At 35.2% G+C, this 20,738-nt stretch overlaps 1 protein-coding gene across 2 annotated transcripts in view; it reads right to left on the bottom strand.

Annotated features, from left to right (window-relative positions):
* Nucleotides 1-17,327, bottom strand: part of npm1b (nucleophosmin 1b) — a 45,642-nt gene extending 28,315 nt beyond the window's left edge. Inside the window, exons 1-7 of one of the 2 annotated variants that reach the window (XM_079838349.1) lie at nucleotides 17,244-17,327; nucleotides 16,784-16,866; nucleotides 16,045-16,164; nucleotides 7,934-8,027; nucleotides 7,418-7,515; nucleotides 3,848-3,930; nucleotides 2,534-2,591 (exon numbers count right to left, since the gene is read on the bottom strand). In XM_079838349.1, the coding sequence (XP_079694475.1) occupies nucleotides 2,534-2,591; nucleotides 3,848-3,930; nucleotides 7,418-7,515; nucleotides 7,934-8,027; nucleotides 16,045-16,164; nucleotides 16,784-16,866; nucleotides 17,244-17,292 (585 nt within the window). In that variant the 5' untranslated portion in view covers nucleotides 17,293-17,327. The remainder of the gene's footprint in view (nucleotides 1-2,533; nucleotides 2,592-3,847; nucleotides 3,931-7,417; nucleotides 7,516-7,933; nucleotides 8,028-16,044; nucleotides 16,165-16,783; nucleotides 16,867-17,243) is intronic. The other variant, XM_079838350.1, reaches the window with a different exon arrangement.
* Between the last annotated feature and the right edge of the window lie 3,411 nt (nucleotides 17,328-20,738).

Below are 20,738 nucleotides of genomic sequence, written 5' to 3'. Positions count from 1 at the left end.
GAGAGACAAAGAATATGTGTTCCATGAAGAGACAGGCAGAAAGTGCTCTGTAAGCTGATGGGATAATCACAGGTGGTGATGAATGTGTGATGGGGGTAACTTCCCCTCTCTCTCTCAGGCAGAGACTGGCACCTGCTGGTCAATCTGGGGCTCACTTGAATTCATTCAGGACAGCACTGATAATAACAAGCAGCAATGTAACACACTACTGTTCAAAAGTTTGGGGTCAGTAAGACTTTTTTATTTTTAAATTAAAGGTGCACTATGTAACATTTTTTCAGTAAAAACCACTAGGCCACTTTGTTCAGTTGAGTACTTACAATATCCCAAATGTTTCCAACTATTTGTAAAACGTGAGAAATTGCTATTTTTACCAGGGCTCTGAACCGGTTCAAGGAACGAAAACGAAACGAAATTTTAAGAGGAACAAAACCGAAAACGAAATCAAAATCAATTTGAATCGTTCTGAACAGAAACGTTAATTTGAAATGACCATTAACCGGTTAATAACGTTATTTTATTGTTCTCTTTAATATTTTAATTTGGCAGTGACCAATAATGAATAGAGTAGTAGCTACAGCATGTGACGTTGACGGATCAAGCGTGAGTGAAATGCCCGCGCAGCAGTCATCTATGAATCTACCGGTACGCAAGTCAGTATAGAGCGCACATTTTCATGCCTCAAGTACATTTCTTTCCCCACTGAGGTCTACAATGAAAGCGCAGGTATTGGAGGACATTCTTTTCGTATGTTTAAATAAGCAGTACGGACTTTAAGCTCAAATAGTCTGATTTAGGCTAGTTTATGGATTTTGTTTAAGCCTATCCAAGTAGGTTACTAGCATCTATCAAACATTTTTCCTATAGTCTTTCAGATTGCCAATACAGGTCAATGTTTTCTATATAGACGGTTGATGCTTCGTATTAAATGGTATGTTCTGGTATGTTGCATTAAATGATCAAGCTTTATTAGCTGACTGAATTTGATTATGTGATGCAAAGACGTGTTGCGCAGTGTTTGCTTTGAAATTACCATTTGACAGTGCATTAAAAGAGCAATGGTTATCCAGTTTATTTATTCTTTATTCATGCAATTTTTAAAACAAGTCGTGTTGAAAAAAAAGTTATGTGCAAAGAATGTTATCACTCTTCTGAAAAGAATAGGCATATAGAGGGCCACTTTCCGCTCCATTAAAACAGGTCAATATTTGTCCCGCTGTTTATGCTTTGTAACTAATGCATGTATTTCTGTTGTGGTTTTAAAAATGTTATGAAATAAATATTCGAGTTTAATTATCATGCGTTATATTATTATTGAGTGAAAATAAGTCTTTATTTATACATATTTGTTTAAAGTATAGGCTAAATTAAACGAAAGTTATTAACCGTTATTTTTTCAAATCAAACCGTTTTCGGAACAGTAATGTTTAATGAGGAACGCAAAAACGGAAACGTTAAAATATCGATTCTGCTCGGAGTGAACCGATTGATATTTTTTTCAGTTTTTAAGCCCTGATTTTTACCAAGGAACCAGGACGTGTGAGGGATTCGCCTGTCTCATATCTGCGTTACCCTCGTTTTCCGGTTTAATTCTGCAGAAACGCTTAACTCTCACTGCAGTGTGAACAAGTGTCATAGCAGCCGCCGAGAGAACGCACAGAGTCACGTCATAACATCATTTTCATCACACTCAGATGTGTCTAATATGATAAACAGAGCTGCGTTATACTCATGACCAGAAAAGTGGAAGTGGCGCCGACGACTGTGGCATAATAAAAGTCCCGCTACTCGCAAGGCGTGTGTTGCGTTCATCTTATTTACAATCGCTCCAGCGGTTCCTCAGCTCCACAACACTCTGTCCTGCTCTGCTTCAGACTACAGTAACGTTAATAATCACATCCATGAACATGATTTCTGCCCGAGTCCTATCCCGATTCTTTCCCACCGGCTGTGAGGTGAAGACCACATGTCCCAAGATTCTGTGCTCAAACGTGGCGTCATCAAACTACGCCTTTGTTTTAAACAGGCGACCTCTAGCGGACGGAAAAGTTACATAGTGCAGCTTTAATTCTTGTATTCAGCAAAGACACATTAAACTGATCAAAAGACATATATAATGTTTACGAATAAAGGGAATTAAATGCTGTTCTTTTGAACTTTCTATTTATCAAAAAATTCTGAGGTTGATAATAAATGTTGAAAATAATCAGAAATATGTCTTTAGCAGCAAATCAGCACGTGAGAATGATTTCTGAAGGATCATGTGACCCTGAAGACTGGAGGAATGATGCAGCTTTTTTACTTTGTAAAATATATTCAGAAATAGAAAACCGTTGTTTTTAAATTGTAATGATATTTCACGATATTACCATATTTATTGTATATCTTTGATCAAATAAATGCAGCCTTGGTGAGCATAAAAATATTAAAAATATTAAAAACCTTACTGAGCCCAAACTTTTGAAAGGTTGTGTAATACAAAGCATTTTCCTCTTTCCTGATTCTATGAACAGCAAGAAACAGCAAGACTCACTTTTTGAGGGGTTTTGTTGGGGGTTTTTTCAACAGTCTTTTCTTCTTTGTCGTCATCCCTAAAAAGAAAAACAGACGGACATGAACATGTTTCTTGTTGACGTCTATCAACAAATAAAAATAAAAATGATCCCTCTCCAAGTGATATCTTGTTCACGGAGCGTGTAAAAACATTTCAACAGAGCATTAGTTATAACCAGTTTTGGGAGTAACGCGTTACAAAAGTAATGCATTACAGTAACATATTAAGTTTTGCTGTAACGCAGTAGTGTACAAATCAATTTTCAGTAATATTTTACTCTGTACATGTTCAGAAACACTTGCGTTACAACAAATTTTTAGCCCAAAATTGAATTGTTAAAATAAACAAAACAAACAAAAAACAGCAAGACCGCGAGAATGAAAAATGTAAGTAAGTTATTGATTCTTTGTGGTCAGTCGATAGCCGCGAGTGGTGTCCGAGTTTGTAAATAAAGGCGGCTTAAAGGCTCTGTCGTTTCAAAGAATAGCACAACGGCGAGCGCATTGAGTATAAACAACTCCGCAAACGGACGAGGCGCGCTTTATAATGAAAGGCTTAATGGATGAAGACGGCAGAAGAAGACTGTACATTCACGAGATGGACGTATGCGCATTACTTCGAGTTTGTCAGAGATAAGGACAAGAATAACGTAATAGTCAAATGCAACCTTTGTCTAAAACTGAAATAACTATCGACGTTGTGAAATAGAACTAGCAATTAAAAAAACATCTCTTGCACTTTTTACATGACGGTTTTGTGTTGTGAACCTCTTGAATTTAAAGAGAATAAAATAATGACAACAATAAGAAAAACAAATGTGCGTCTTGGCATGGCATTAGAGTTTACATACAGTTCTGTTGTGTCTAATATGAATAGACCCAAGCTATTGCCAGATCATCACCTCTACCATACTTTTAACAGACTTGGATCGTTTGTGATTCTGTCTGTCAACATTTCTTGAGCCTTCACTTTGCCAATTATATGCTATATTGTTAGGAGCCTGGATAGCCCACAGTCATTACGCTACATCTTATCGCCTTCTACTGGATGTAAAATGCTCTGGTAACCTACATTTTGTCATTTAAGAATGTTAAGTTCTACTTCTGTAGTTATTTTGATGAAAGTAACTCAAAAGTAATACAGGAGTAATGTAACGCATTACAATTCTGAGACAGTAATATTGTAAGGTAAAGAATTACTTTTAAATTACAGTAACAAGTAATCTATAATGTATTATAGTTTGGAAGTAACTTGCACAACACTGGTTATAACTGAACAAATTAGAGTTCTCACTCTTCGTCTTCATCGTCGTCGTCATCATCATCTTCCTCGCTGTCCTCATCCTCATCTTCATCGGAGTCCATTTTCAGCTTTTTCTAAAAAGACAGAACACCATCATTGGAAAAAGAAAAAAAGTATGTGTTTTTTTTGTGAAGCTGAGCATTCTGGCACTAAAATCTATTTGGAAGAGAGCGGTGAGCTGCTATAGGCAAGAATAATCAAACCATATTATTTAAAAAATGTATTAAAGGTGTAGTATAGAAGTCTTTGTATGTTAAAATTAGTGCTGTGAATAAAAAAATCATAATAATAATAATCCAATTTTTTCTGTAATTAATCATGATTAATCACAATTTAAAAAAAAACATTGTTTTTAATATTTTGATATTGTAATATTTTACTCTCCAAATTGATGAAGAAACAATTTAAAGACAGCATATTTTAAATACGTGTCGTAATGGCATGTTTTTATGAATGAAGGCCAGTATCACTGATACTAATGTCTCTATGAAACATTAATGACGTTACATTACAGCATAACTGAAAGCTACCAATTTCAACATTTATTAGGCTTTTAAAAAAAATGACTTTTAATTCAAGTGAACTTAAAACAATCTTTACATAACCCCATTATAATAAATGTTATATTTACCCGTGGCCTTCCCTGTTAGACATAGTCTACACAGAAATTTAATAAAGTTATCAACACCTTTCTTAACTGCATAAATAATAAATGAAATATAGATAAATCATCATTAAAGCTACAATTTCTTCTGTTCCCGTTGTTATTTAAAGAACATTAATGAAAGGCATCATCAGTGCTGCTGTCACTTTAAGATCGGCCGCTGCCAAATATGACACAAATCTGACGCGATGTCACGTGCATCTCATTTTCTCTCAAGTTAATTTAAGACGTTATTTAACTCATTTAAGACTCCTAATATGAGAATAACCTTCTGTAACCTGCTAGTATATCTGTTCTATTTTTGCATGTATGTTTTGAATTGTATAATATTGTAATAAAACAAATATCAACATAAATAACCATTCAAAATGACATATTACAGCATTAAATGGCAACTTTAGACATGCATACCGAGACAATTTTGCCTTCCAAACAGGAACAGCACAGGTCAAGCACTCAGTACAGAATAATATACAATATCCCAGAGGACTGAGGAAGTGAGCGTGACAGCACTGATGAAGAGTGTGTGCCGGCAATATGTGTTTTATTATTGTTATATTGTAATAGTAATGTTTTTAATAACCGATTATACAGATATACATAGCATAACATGATAAAAACACAATGTTCCATATTGTCATCGGTGGCTTTTTGTCCCATTTTACGCCTTTGTTGCATGGTGTCCACATACGTATAATTTTTAAATAAAACTGATTTCTTTAAAACTGAAAATGGATTTAAATTTTATCATCATATGAAAGTAATAAAAAGAATCTTTAAAAAAATCTAGATAATGTTTTCCATAATTCATGCATGAAAGGGTTAAAGGCTGCGCATTCCAGTAATTTTATTGCGAGTAAATCACGACAACACTCCTAAACCCTAGTAAAATCACTAAAAGTGACAATCTCTCATGGCTTATTGCTTCAGTAAGAGTTCTGGGATCATTTCAACACTCTGACAAAAGATTTCAAACAGGCTCTCTGAGTATCACATTGATGACAAGCTGTTGCTTGTCTCAGACACTTATCTAGAGGATTAAGTGTGTATTGAACAATGTGTCTCTTTATTGAGATTCCATGAAAGTCAACATGCAGGGATGCAAAAGGTGAGAACATTGCGTGGATAGAGAAAACATTCTCAGAGGTCAGGTTTTTATAAAATATATTTACTTTTCATGCTCATTTATAGTCACTATTAAAGGGTTAGTTCACCCAAAAATGAAAATTCTGTCATTAATGACTTACCCTCATGTCGTTCGACACCCATAAGACCTCCGTTCATCTTCAGAACACAAATGAAGATATTTTAGTTGTAATCTGATGGCTCTGAAAGGCCTCCATTGGCACAATGCACTTTACACTCTCAAGACCCATAAAAGCTACTAAAGACGTCGTTACAAAGTCCATCTCACTACAGTGGTTCTACAATAACATTATGAAGCGACGAGAATAGTTTTTGTGCGAAAAAAAAACTAAATAACGACTTATATAGTGATGACCGATTTCAAAACACTGCATCATGAAGCTTCGAAGTGTTATGAATCAGTGAGTCGATTCATGATTTGAATCGCCAAAGTCACGTGATTTCAGCAGTTTGAATCATGATTCGACTCGCTGATTCATAACGCTTCGAAGCTTCATGATGCAGTGTTTTGAAATCGGTCATCACTATATAAGTCGTTATTTTGAGATGGGGCGGCAGTGGCTCAGTGGTTCATGTAGGTTGTCTACAAACCGGAAGGTTGGTGGTTCGATCCCCGTTTCCACCTGACCAAGTGCCGAGGTGTCCATGAGCAAGACACCTAACCCCAGCTGCTCCCGACGAGCTGGATGGCGCCTTGCATGGCTGACACCGCCGTCGGTGTGTGAATGAGTGTGTGAATGGGTGAATGTGAGGCAAAATGTAAAGCGCTTTGGATGGCCGTAGGTCTGATAAAAGCGCTATATAAATGCAGTCCATTTACCATTTACTTTGTAACGACGTCTTTAGTACCTTTTAAGGGTCTTGAGAGTGTTAAGTGCATTGTGCCAATGGAGGCCTTTCTGAGCCATCAGATTTACACTAAAATATCTTCATTTGTGTTCCGAAGATGAACGGAGGTCTTACGGGTGTCGAGCGACATGAGGGGAAGTCATTAATGACAGAATTTTCATTTTTGGGTGAACTAACCCTTTAAGTATCTTTGCGTCTGCCTGAAAACGAATTCTAACAGGTAAGAGGTAAAAAGATTTTGGACCGAATGAAAGATGCACAAGCCCAACGTTGATACAGTTTCAATTCAACTAAATTCATTTAGGCTTGGTGTTTAAAATAAATGTTGTTTGTAATAAATAGACTATTTTTATATAGGCTTATGTATATTTGTATTATATGGCTACTTATATTTTTCATTCTTGTTGTTTTCTGAATACCATTCATTTAAGGATTTATCATGCAGTGAGGGGAGGTAAAATACGCATAGCCTACATGTTAATAGAGTTTATAAAGTTAATGTTGTTATTTACCGATGTTTTACACTACTTCTGAATGTAGGCTAACAATAAAATGCAGTTTTTACAACAATGCAACGTTCGCGTGTTTCTCTCTCAACATGACCCCGTGTCGTGTGAATTACACTCGGTGCGACTTTTCTGGCAAATACGGTCAATTATAAAATGTGCTGTATTATTTCAAAATGCATAGGATGCATTATAGGCTATACATTGTGTTCATTACCCACACCCACATTAACTTTGGGCTTAATCACTGTTATAGCCTAATTATATGGGGGTCAAGCCATCCGATAGTCTTGTTGTTTGATGAGAAAAATAATAAATGTATATATTTAAAATCAAATAGTCATGATTTAGTAGTTTTAATTGATTAATTGTAAGGTGAGATTGAAAAGAAATCACCTGAGGCACTTTTGCGAGGGTCATGTTGGACGGTCTCTTGACTGGTGATGTGTTATTCTCTTCCTCTTCCTCGTCCTCGTCATCTGATTCCTTTACACCTGAAAAAGACCACAGTGATCTCCAGACATCAATAACTATGCTTTAAATAAATACAATGTCCAGGTTCATATGACAAAACCAGTCTGACATATGAAAGTGCTGCACTTGTTTAATATCCGGAGAATACGACTGACAAAGCTGAAACAGCCTGTGCAAACATATGGAAGCGATTATATCAGTGCAAATGCTGTCACATGTTGGTAGTTAATTCATTCTGAGTCCGTATGGAGAGTGCAGGGCCCTTTAGGACGGCCGGATTAGTCCCATGGACATCGCAACAGGTACAAAGAAACATTCCATCAGAGAGAAGAATAAACAACAGGCAAAAGACACACCTGGGAAATTGTCTTCCTGAACTCTCTGTTCTGAATAGTCATGTTCAGTTCTAACAAATGAGGAAAGACAAAAGGTACTCACTGATGAAATGCTGACCGCTGATGTAGACCGGCCCCCCTCCGGACCGCAGGCGGAAGGACACAGGAGGCGTGACCTCAAAACCGCCCAGACTTAGCTAGAGGGAACATGCAGACACACATGTGGTTATCCAAACTGAGCGGAGAATGATCCCTTCAACAAACACAACAATAGCAAAAAGTTTGAATTATGATCTACTTTTAGAACACAAAGAAAACAGTCGACAGCTGATCTTACCACACAGAGGCTCTGTTCCAAAACCTAGTGAGCTGCCTTTGCTGTCTACTTCCTACACTACCGTTCAAAAGCTTGGGGGCAATAAGATAAAAAAAAAAATTATTAATACTTTATTCAACAAGGCTAAGGAAGCATTAAAGGAGCACGCCACTATTTTTGAAAATAGGCTCATTTTCCAACTCCCCTTGTTGAGTTTTACCGTTTTTGAATCCATTCAGCCGATCTCCGGGTCTGGCGGTTGCACTTTTAGCATAGCTTAGCATACATCATTGAATCTGATTAGACCGTTAGCATCTCGCTCAAAAAATGACCAAAGAGTTTAGATATTTCTCCTATTTAAAACTTGACTCTTCTGTAGGTACATCGTGTATTAAGACCGACGGAAAAGGAAAAGTTGTGATTTTCTAGACCGATATGGATAGGAACTATACTCTCATTCCTGCGTAATAATGGTAAATGGACTGCATTTATATAGCGCTTTCAACAGACCCATGGCCATCCAAAGTGCTTTACATATTGCCTCACATTCACCCATTCACTCATTCATACACGGGTTAGGTGTCTTGCTCATGGACACCTCGACACTTGGTCAGGTGGAACCGGGGATTGAACCACCAACCTTCTGCTTTGTAGACAACCTACATGAACCACTGAGCCACTGCCGCCCAAGGAATAATCAAGGAGCTTTGCTGTCGTACCATGGGTGCACAGGCGCAATGATATTACGCAGCGCCTGAAAATAGTCCCCAGTACGCCTTCTGTGCAAGCAGGTTGTCACGTTGGTTATTTTGACGGAAGTTAGACTATTTTCAGGCGCTGTGTAATATCAATGAGGCCCACTTTTTTTCATGTTGTATTCATTTGGAGATTAAATGTGAAACTATTACAATATAAAAATATATGAATAACTTTAATGTTAGGTGTAGGGTTGGGTACCGTTCACATTTTAACCGGTATCGGTACCCAACGGTACCTTTTTCGGTACTTTTGGGATGTTTACATAAATAACTGTAATTTATAATAGTGTTATTAACATTATGCCAGAGCTGCACTGGTCTCTGTCTGCCATTGTCTGTGATGTTTGATTAGTGTAATATTTACTAGTAAATATTACGCTACTAGCTACTTACTTTAATTCATAAAAACAACCATATTATCATTTTTTTTTTTTTTTTTAATTTCTATGAAAAGATTATGGCCCTCATTTATCAAAAGTGCGTACACCAAATTTCCAGCGTACACCTGGCGTACACCCAAAACCACGGTGACTTTGAGATTTATCAATATGGACGTTGGCGTACGGCACGCTCAAATCCTACGCCAGCTCAGGAGGTGGTGTACGCACGTTTTGAGTTAGTGCGAAAATGCGCAGAAAAACAATTCCTAACACCACAAAACGCACTGACAAAGATATGCTATATTATGACCCACTGTAAAAAAACACAAAAAACAACAACAACAAATAAAGCCCTATTCGCACAGGATAAGTATTATCTGGGGACCTCGTGTGATTTAGAAATGACTCTCCCACATCTGAATTTTGCGTGGCGCATTCGCACGGGATAAGCTGTGATTTTACTAGAATTTACTGACTTATCTCCCGGATATGATGTAAAGACTTGAAAATGTTTTTTCGTTATATAGCTGTATGAAATTATAAACAGTCGTATCGATATCATTTTGATTGTTTTATAGTAATAAAAATAATTTCGTTCAGTTAGAGAACAGACGCAATTAAAAACGTAACTGAGCAATAGCCTATAGCTATAGGCTACAACGGAAGATTCAGTTTCAAAGCTAAATGTAAAAGTGCCCATTTAAGCGAGTTGTCATTGTACTGTTCTGTTTTTGTGTTTTTCATTAAGAATAATAGGCTATTAAACACACCATTCAAGCAATTTACTGCCAAATTGGTGATCATTCTAAAGTGAAAGTAGGCTATAATCCGCGCGGCCGCATGGGAAGTCATAATGGTGCGCATTATATACAGCCTATCCATTCTTCATGAAAGATAAAGATAGAAATGCCCACAGGACACAAAAACCTTGCAAAAATTATATACGATCCGCCTAATCCCGGCCAAATCACAGAGATGCCGATTCGCACGGGACTATGTTATCACAGGACCGAAATATGGTAGGTAGGCTAATTTGCGGGAGAATATTTACATTATATATTACAGACATGGCCGATTCGCACGGGATTAAGATCACAGACATTCTCTGCAATTATTACAAATCACCAGAGGTCCCCAGATAATAGGCTACTAATCCCGTGCGAATAGGGATATAGTAATTATAAACTTCAGTGTTTATTTTTTGTGCAACATGGACTTCAATGTTTAATTTGTGTGACTTTACCAAAGCATTTGATTTGTAGGCATATGTATTCCTCCAGTTGCGAGCATGTGCGCTTTACCTGATGTTGGTTAGGCCCGGCAGCTGGGCACGGACTGGGACTGAAAATAATTCAGACTGACAAAATAATAAAAATGACATTCTTCTTCTTTTAAATAATAATAAAATAAATTATAATAATAACGAAATTCTTCTTCTAAATAACAATAAGTGTCATTAATAATACAAATTATAATAATAATAAGAATCGTACAAATTGTCATGCAATTATTAATGTTAATGAATGGTACTCCACATCACATCATCATCACTATTGTAAACCCCAATACACGTGACGTGATACGAAATTAAATGCTAATTATTTCAAAACACCTGCTGTAAAATAATGAATTGTGATAGGTAATTTCTCATCCAAACAGCTATTTAAACTGGATTTCCACCGTACACCTTTTTGTGGGCGCCTTTAATCCCACTCTTTAAACTCCCAAAACAATTTAGTTTTTTTTCCACTTCCCTGGTGATGGTCTCGATCTCCACGTCAGAGAAGTTTCGCTTCTTTGCCGTCTTCCGTATGTCCATGGCGTAAAATGAGGGCGTGGGGGAGGTGGAGACTTGAATATATAGGGGCGTGTTATTCTAATGACGATCGTTTTCAGCCGCGGCATTTATCAAGGGCAGGTTTTGCGTACGCCTGGATTTCAGAGGTGCGCACAGTTTCATAAATCAGGCGGTGAGAGGAGTGTAAGCATAATCTTACGCCAATATATACGCCCGTTTCTACGCAAGATTGATAAATGAGGGCCTATGTGTTACAAATGATGTGTTATGTATTTTCTGGTAATCAAATGAAGATATAAGACATTCATTTAATCTTTTCATTTAATTAAACTTTTTTTGTCAAACAAAGTGCTGCACAAATGAGCTTTATATGGTTAAAATTGTAATTTATAAAAAAAAAAAGAAAAGAAAACAACATTTAAGTTTTGATATTTTATTATTATTACATTAGTGTTAGTATTATTATAACATTGAGACGCATCTAAATTCTACTGTACAACAGTAATTTATTTGTCAAGTTAGCCAAACTTTTATTTTGACGGGTTGCCATGAATTTGAGTTTCTGTGTGTTTGATATGACGGTAGTTTTTCTCAAAAGAAACGGTAAAATGCTCATGAAGTGACTCTCAGTGGCTCTGGAGATGATGTTTGTGCGTCCATGTCCTCATATGAGAGGCAGAGATGGAAACATGCGACCGTCACGCACGATTCTGAGTGAGAGTGTTTGTGAGGTAAACCCATAGACTGTAAACCGCGCGTCTACGCATTCATTCGCACAGAGACACGCATGATTCGTATTTAAATGGTCTTTTTGCGGTTTAATATTCACAGACACTAGTCGTCTATATCACAAAATGGGTTCTCAGGTACCGAAATTTGGTACAGATTGATTTAATGTGAATCGGTACTCAGTAGTCCCGACGTAATTCGGTCGGTGCCCTTAAAAATACAGATTTCGGTACCCAACCCTAATTATGTGCGATTATTAGTTGCGAAAATTGTGATTTTTTTTTATCAATATTTCACAATATGACTTTTTTATATATTTTCATTCTACTGTATTTAACCCCTTAACTGTCCCTGTCCCGCTGGCAGGACACCTGGCACTATTTTTATGATCGCCTTTTTTTTTTTGTCGCCCTTTTTTTCGTATCATATATTTTAGTAATTATCGTAAATTAAGTATCATTCGAAAGCTTACGAACTCAAAATTCATCCTGTGAAAACCTATTTGAAAGCAGACTTTGTGTTACCATGGAAACGGTACTCAAAATTCTTCTACCTGGCTCCTCCTCCTAGTGGCCGGTGTAATGTTTCATTTAACAAAATGTATTTTAACTACTTTATAGGGCTGTCAAAAGATTAATCGCGATTAATCGCATCCAAAATAAAAGTTTGTGTTTACATAATATATGTGTGTGTACTCTGTTAATTATTATTTATATATAAATACACACACAAGCATGTATATATTTAAGAAATAAATATTATTTTTATATATAAAACATTTATATTTACATTTATTATAGATTATATATATGTATATACAGTATATACATGCAAATATTTCTTAAATATATACATGAATGTGTGTGTATTTATATATAAAGAATAATTAACAGAGTACACACACATATATTATGTAAACACAAACTTTTATTTTGGATGCGATTAATCGCGATTAATCTTTTGACAGCCCTACTACTTTATTATCAAAACCTTTTCTAATCTAGACAAAACACATATCGTCGGAAAGGTCTGAGTCTCAAGATTCCATAGTTGCTGACTGTTTTGTGATGGAAGTGATATTTGGATAGAAATGTACAGGAAAATGCATTAAAAAAAACAGTCAATTGAATGTGTGACACCCGGTGGCTATTTTTGGTACAGCGCCTAAACAAAATCTCATGGGGACTTCCATTTTTGTGATATCAACTTCAAATTTGGAACACAACTTGGTTAGACATATGGCTTTGATTTTATAGTAAAACATTTTTTGTAAAATATATATTTTATATGAAAATAAAAAAATATTTAGTACAGTATTTTTCATACAGTAAATTTAAACTTCCATAACTTTTTCATACTTTCATATTTTGAAATGCTATAATCAAAAATGCAATAATCTGCTGAGTGTCTTCTTCAAAACAAGACCAAACTTAGGTATATATTCCAAAGCATTTTTGAATTACACCCCTTTAAAACATCTTACCCAAACTTTTAAACGGTAACGTAAATGATTCCTAAAAAAATGTACTACTAAGCAAGGCTACGTGTTGTTTATCTGGCAATGTTTTTGCAAAATCAGATGACTAATGATTCCCACCACAAACAACCAAACAAAATGAGTTTCCCAGAAAGATTTCACGACTGGGAACCGTCCTGATCATTCCATGCCAGTACATCTAAGACAGGCCTACAGCTAAACACCAGTACACAATTGCGCAACTCGCAAAATACAAGCCACGGCCAAAAAATCTGAATGAACATTCCAGCGCACCAGGCAACAGCACTTGCATCGATGGCAACCAGATGTAAACAGCTGAGGGCGCGATGGTCTGCTTAATGCTTTAAATGACAGCTAGGTAACTGTTGTAATTACGCTGAATGGCAAGCAATCCCTCACGTCCAAAATCATCTCAGATGATCTGTTTCAACATAAACGCTGACTGATGAGTTGATTGTCTCCTGAGCAATCAAGACAAAACCTTGTGATTAAGGTACAATTATTGCTCGACTCGTTTTTGAGTGAGATATCCTGGGGCGTTTTCTAATTTTGGGGATTGAATAAACTGAATAAAATCCAAGATCTTACAGGCAGGGTCTGTATTACACACACACACACACACACACACACACAGAGAGAAAGGGCTTACAAAAATAGACAAAACACACAAGGTGTTGAAGAAGGTCAAAGCGCCAACATTAAAATTCCTGAAACTCCACCCACTGTGATAATCATATCGGCGGTTAGTATTTATCTGAACACAAATAGAGTTGCAAACTCTGCGTTCTGTTCGCACCGAGCCATAAAACATAGATTCCTCCCAGTTCTTTGGAAATGTTTTCCATAGCTGATATAAAACAGAGGCGAATATGTGCTGATGTCATGGAGAGCTTGTGCCTGCTCTTCTGATGATGCAACAATGGCCCAGCCCCTTCCATAAACAATCTGTCAATCACAACTTGACCAGCCTCGGCACAGCTGGAATTTTTATTAGACACATTCTTCCAATACCATAAAACACCCATAACAGGCATCCCTCCGCAGTATAAATACACAAAGTGTTATCGGAGGTATAACACTTGGCTATTTCAGTCAAACTTCAGAATAAGGTCTCATATGAATTAACGCAGGTCAATGCGTTAACTGACAAAGAGCAACACATTTGATACAGTATTTATTTATTAATATTTGTTAATGTTAGTTAATGTTAGCTTAGGTCCATTAAATAATAATATTAACAGATACAACTTTTATAATAATAATAATAGATACAACTTTGCAATTTAATAATATATTGGTAAATGTTAAATTTAACATTCACTAATATTAATACATGTATATGTATTTTTCATTGTTAACTCATGTTAACTAATATAGTCTATTAATGTTAATGAATGAAACCATATTGTAAAGCGTGACCGTATTTTATTTGTATTTTACAAAATGATTTAAAGTAAGCTTGCAATATAATCAGCAAAATTAATTTCTCTACTAAATATTTTGTTTGTTTGTTTTACCACAAACTGTTTTGAAGTGAAAGCCTCTAAATTTAAGGAACCGTTGGTTACACTTTATTTGATACAATTATGTATTGAGTAATATTAATTAACAACATGTACATTAGTTGCTTGTAATTATGCATAATTTAATATGTACAACAAGGACAAATAGTGTTACAGAACCTCTCTTACGTTGGCCAGCGTGTACATTGGAATCAACAAAAACAGTCACTGCATTAAAGGGACAGTTCACCCAAAAATGGGAGAACTACTCGTAAGATGAAGATCTTTTTGATGTCCCTCCATTGACTGCTACACAACTACCACTTTGACGTTCATCCATGTAAAACTAATCCATATGAAGTGAATGGTTATATATAAAACGATCACAAATGAAATTTTTAACTCCAACCAGTGTGATAATGCATGTCAATGGGGATATTTTAAAATATGAGTAAAAACACATAGACATACGAATCCTTATTAAACCATGCGGCTCGTGGCGACACATTGATGTCTTTAGACACGAAACGATCAGTTTCTGCGAGAAACCCAACAGTATCTGTTATTTTTTTACCTCTTATCAGACGAATGTCATCAAGTTTTCCCAGCGCCATAACTTCCGGCGAATAAGGTCAAAATACTGCCGAGAATATAGATATATATACATAAATGCCTCATTCGACCGATCCGCGCAGGCACTAATGAGGATTCTATGTTTACATCTATGATCGCGGCGGTATTTTGCATGTATTTTGACCTTACTCGCCGGAAGTGATGACGCGTGGACGGCTGATGCAGAGCCATAGAAAAAATGCAATTAAGTTTTAAATATGGATATTTTTCTTACACAAATGCATCGATTCGCTTCAGAAGGCCTTTATTAACACCCCGGAGCCGTGTGGAGCATGTTATTTGACGGACAGATGCATTTTTTATGGACTTCAAAAACAGAGCAACTATTACTGCTATTATAATGCTTGGATTAGCCAGAACATTTTTAATGTTTAATCTTTAATATAACTTTTATTCGTCTGAAAGAAGAATGTCATATACACCTTGGATGACTCGAGGGTGAGTAAATCATGGGCTAATTTTCATTTTTGGGTGAACTATCCCTTTAATAACAGTAGCTAAAATGCAGTAGCATAACTTTTGAATGATGAATTCAGGACTAGGTAAATGACTTTACAAATATGGGTTTCAGTTCATGACATAGAAAACTAGCACACTTACAGAAGGCAGAACGGACGGCTTCAGTACAGCGAGAGTGATTTTGGTTGTTTTGCCATCGTAAGTCAACCCCTCCATCTCCACGGTGTGGAATTTATCCTCCGCCTCTGCACCCAAACACACCTGAGGACACAGGTGAAGACGTGCACGTGAGAGAGGAAACTGCTGTTTTCGTGTCAGATTATGGGCAATTTAAATAATATGGATCACTAGCACAACAATTAATGAATACTAACAACAACATTCCCATTAGATATAGTCCAAGTGGATAATTCTACAGATCCTATAATAATAATATTACTAAATGCAATGTTAAAGAACAAAATGATATAAAACTGGGCTGTCCATTAATAGAAAGAAGGATGATACATAATAATATGGATTTTAAAGGGGTTTTTTTTAACAATAGGTAAGATATTTCAGAGTTAAATAAACATTAATAGCTCACTGCAGCTGCTGATTTCAGCAAACATGAAAAGAGATCAAATCATAATGCATTCTTACAGAAGTTAGATTAATTAGGCTCTAAAATAGGAATATAGAAAAGCAAAATGCTAATAAGAACAAAACAGAAGATTATTCTTTAAAGTGCTACAGAACATGACAAAATGTTAAAGATTACAACATAACAGACAAGTACAGAAACATCAGTTCATTTATCTTTAAACTATTCCATGCAGGACTGAATATCTGTGTTATCATTGGTAGTTTTATTGCCAGTTTATTAATTCATCTTCCTCACCGACTTGAGTGACAGCTGATGTTCAGCCTCATCATCATCCAACTCAACTTTGTGCTCTTTCTTTTCTGCTTTCAACGAGCAACCTACAACAAAACGACAAAACTTGTGTTTTATTCAATAATGTTGTAAACAGGGTGCAAACTTTGGGAAACCCCCTCCTCAACGATCCACAATCCCACATAATACACAATATCCTTTAAACAGGGTATCTTAGCAAACAAAAGAAATACTCTTAGTCCTCTTGTCCTTAATATATTTGAAATAATAATGGAAATAAAATGTATGTTTACATTAAACATAAAGCTCTAAACAAAGGCACGAGGCTAGCTGCATTAGCCACAACTCTTTTATTACACTGCAATACTGCAGCAGACGCATGTATATCATATACTAAATGAAGGTATATTATTGATCATCGCACATATATGATTATGCAACATGAGGTTTTATTTCAGCTCACCAAACAAATACATCTGAGGTCGGCTGAGGTCTTTACTGTTATCCTCCATTTTTGCGCCAAAGAAGGTCCTGTTAATCGTAGTTCCGGCGTGTGGATTGACAACTGAATGGACGAATGAGAGTGCTAGAGTGGGCGGGCTTTTGGAAGAATCATCCAATAGCACACACCCTTGGTTGCACCCACTCTCAATGGCTTTCCTTTGTTTTCTTTTTCTTGCTTTCAGTACCTGATTTATCCGCAAGATGACGCCCTATAATAAAATATTCGGTATATTTGCCTCTGCCTCTGCTCAGACATCCATCAAATCTCCACACTGCTTATCGGCTCAACCGTTTTTTCCCTTTAATTAAATTTTTTTTTTTTTAAATGTATTTAACCTTTATTTAACCAGGAAAAGTCCCATTGAGTTACAGTAACTCTTCTCCCAGGGAGTCCTGGCCAAGACTGGCGGCCAAAAGTTTAAAATTATATATTTCAAGATTCAAGATTCAAGAGTTTTATTTGTCACATACACAGTTATATACACAATATACAACTGGCAGTGAAATGTAAACAGGTCCGCTCCATGGACAGTGCAAATAACAGTTACAAGAAATTAAAATAGAAATAGAAAAAAATTAGAATAAAAAGTATTAACATAAGTAGAATTATAAATAAATCAAGTAAAAGATAAAAATAGGAAATAAGATAAATAAAAATATAAAAAATATGTGGATATGATAAGTGAGATAAACTGTAGACTTAAAAATAAGTGGTTAACATAAAATATATATATATGTATATATAAAGAAGTATAATGTGCTAGGTTTATTACAGGTTGTTACGCAGTAACAATAGGAAAGTAAAGTGCAGTGCAATTGCAGTATGTGGATATATATATATATATATATATATATATATATATATATATATATATATATATATATATATATATATATATATATATATATATATATATATATATATATATATATATATATATATATATATATATATATATATTCATAAAAGACAGGACAAAAAGTACATACTACACCACAAATCTCTATACATACACAATACTAGAACACAAACAAGACATTATACTTAACGTAAGCAAATACAGACATAAAGGCTTAAAGCTGTTCATATAATTACCTAAATGTTGTATTATGATTAGATGTATGATTTAATGTAATTTGACATCCATCCCAAATAATAAAACAATTACAAATTTGCTATTATTTATTGTTTTTGTTGTTAAAATAGCAGCTAGTCTTTCACCAAATACCAAGTGATACATTTCTGTGTTGTTGAAAAATCTCAAATCTGTTTCTCGTTGAATATCTTTTTTCAATTGGTAAAATGCAATGTGATTACCATTTATACGCCATACGTGATCTTTCATACATAAAATGTGTGGCATTTGTTTTGTTTAGCAACACACACTTGGAATTGTAAGGCATTTTTTGGAAATCTGCTACATTTTAATAACATAAATTATAAAACTGAATTGAGATCAGTTACAACCCGTGCTGGGTACATTACTACTCTAAAAAAGTAATGAATTATCTTCAACAGTGTAATTAGATTACTGTACTAATTACCATCTCTCTAAAAGGTATTGGATTACTTATTAATTTCTTTCTAAAACCCACATCAGTCTCGACCAGTTAAAGGATAGACAGAAAACTGAACTTTTGATTCTTTCATATTAATGCCTGTTGCATAAATTATTCTTGAACTGACAAAAGTATTTATTGGGAGAAGGTTATAGGCTACATTAAAAATATACATTTTTAACATGATGTTAAATCCACTATTGTTTTATATAGAATCGTTCTATAGTCTATACAGTAGGCCTATTTAATGCAATTAGAAGTATCATCAGAAGTATCTGTAATACGATTACAGAGTAGGCTAATCCATTACTTTACTTTTGCAAGGAAAGAATATTTAATATATTTGCCTATTTAATTGCACCCAACAACTAGGTTATATATTTGGTTTGGTTTTGAAACAGAATGGCATAACGCTGAATTATTTATTAGTTTTATATAAAATTTTCCAAAAAAAACATACAATGACATTTAACATCAAACAAAAACAAACAGAAATTGGGGTATGCACATAAAATATCTTACATTGTACAGGGTCAAACACTAAATTTACGTAACGCTGAAATTATAAGTCACTCGAAGCATTGATTCGAATTAAAGATCATACGATTCGTAAAGTGTTCGGATCTTCGTTTTGAACACCACGTTCTGGCAATTTATAGACGCCTCGTAGTTCACTAGGCCATGTCGTTCTTCGACTATTTATTAAACTCTTCAGAGGTTTTATTTGATTTCCTATTCACAAGAACAAAGGGTTTTTTTCTTTTGCTTTGTTAGAGGTGACAGCCATAAAAAGGGACGAAGATAATCGCTTCCACCCTTCATGCAGGCGCTTGGTGAAAAGGGCCATCTTGAAAGAAAACAGTTCAGAACGAGCAGCACTTTAACGTGAGTGACCCGTATACACACAAAGACATGCCGGTCTGATGGCACACCCCAAAACACATGCATGCCTGTCGGATCTTAGAGCTCTCTGTAGTCTCTGTGCCCTGTCAAGACACTGCTTAACATTCACATAAACAATTCTTTCTCGTAAGCAGAGTGCAAACTTATAGGCTAATCATGTTTAGTATGGCCTATTTATCAACATATTGAAAACTTTTAATTCATGGTGGATGTTCATTATTGAAAGCTTGCATCATGGGATTTGTTATTAACCAGTGGATTATGTTGACCGAAATGTGTTTTTAAGTTTCAGTGCTGAAATCTAGTAGAAATGACATAAATATACAAAATAATAAATTTTTCTACTAGCCAGATTATCTGAAATTGGCCAAAAATGAGCCCATTAACCCAGTCCTAGTGTACCATTTTAGATCCATTCATTTCTAAGGCTTCTAAATGATCAACATGATTAAAACTTTGCTGGAAAATGTGAAAAATAGCTTGTGGTTCATGTGTCTTTTTGCTATGGAATCCTTACTGATTTTTATATAAAATAAATATAAGAATTACTTTTTATATTGTTAGTAATATTGGATGAACATTTTTTGAATCAAGTTCAACCATCTTAGGTTTACTGGATTATATCTTCTTTTTTTATATAAATAAAAATAATGTTAAATCGTGTTAAAATGGTTATCTAATTTGATACACAGGCTTTTGAGTGAGTATGCTTCTCAATTGTCATTGTATTGCATTGCAGAGCTTTGATCATAAAACTAAGCATTTAAATATAATCTTATTAAGACATAGAGTGACAACTAATATGTATGTGCATTTTATGACAGTAGTCTGCTATAGTTATAAAAATCTCATTGATTTACAATGATTTACAAGCTATCAGAACTTCATCTTAAGTTTTTGGCCATAACAACATCTGCACCATATTGCATTGCTCAGTTTGGGCCTCTGAATAAAATTGAGGTGTTTTTCCTTCTTGAGTTTGAGCTCCATA

The sequence above is a fragment of the Gobio gobio genome, assembly GCF_949357685.1.
Source record: "Gobio gobio genome assembly, chromosome: 16".
Lineage (NCBI taxonomy): Eukaryota > Metazoa > Chordata > Actinopteri > Cypriniformes > Gobionidae > Gobio > Gobio gobio.
Note: the sequence above shows the minus strand (reverse complement) of the source record. Positions and strands in the feature narration are given on the sequence as shown.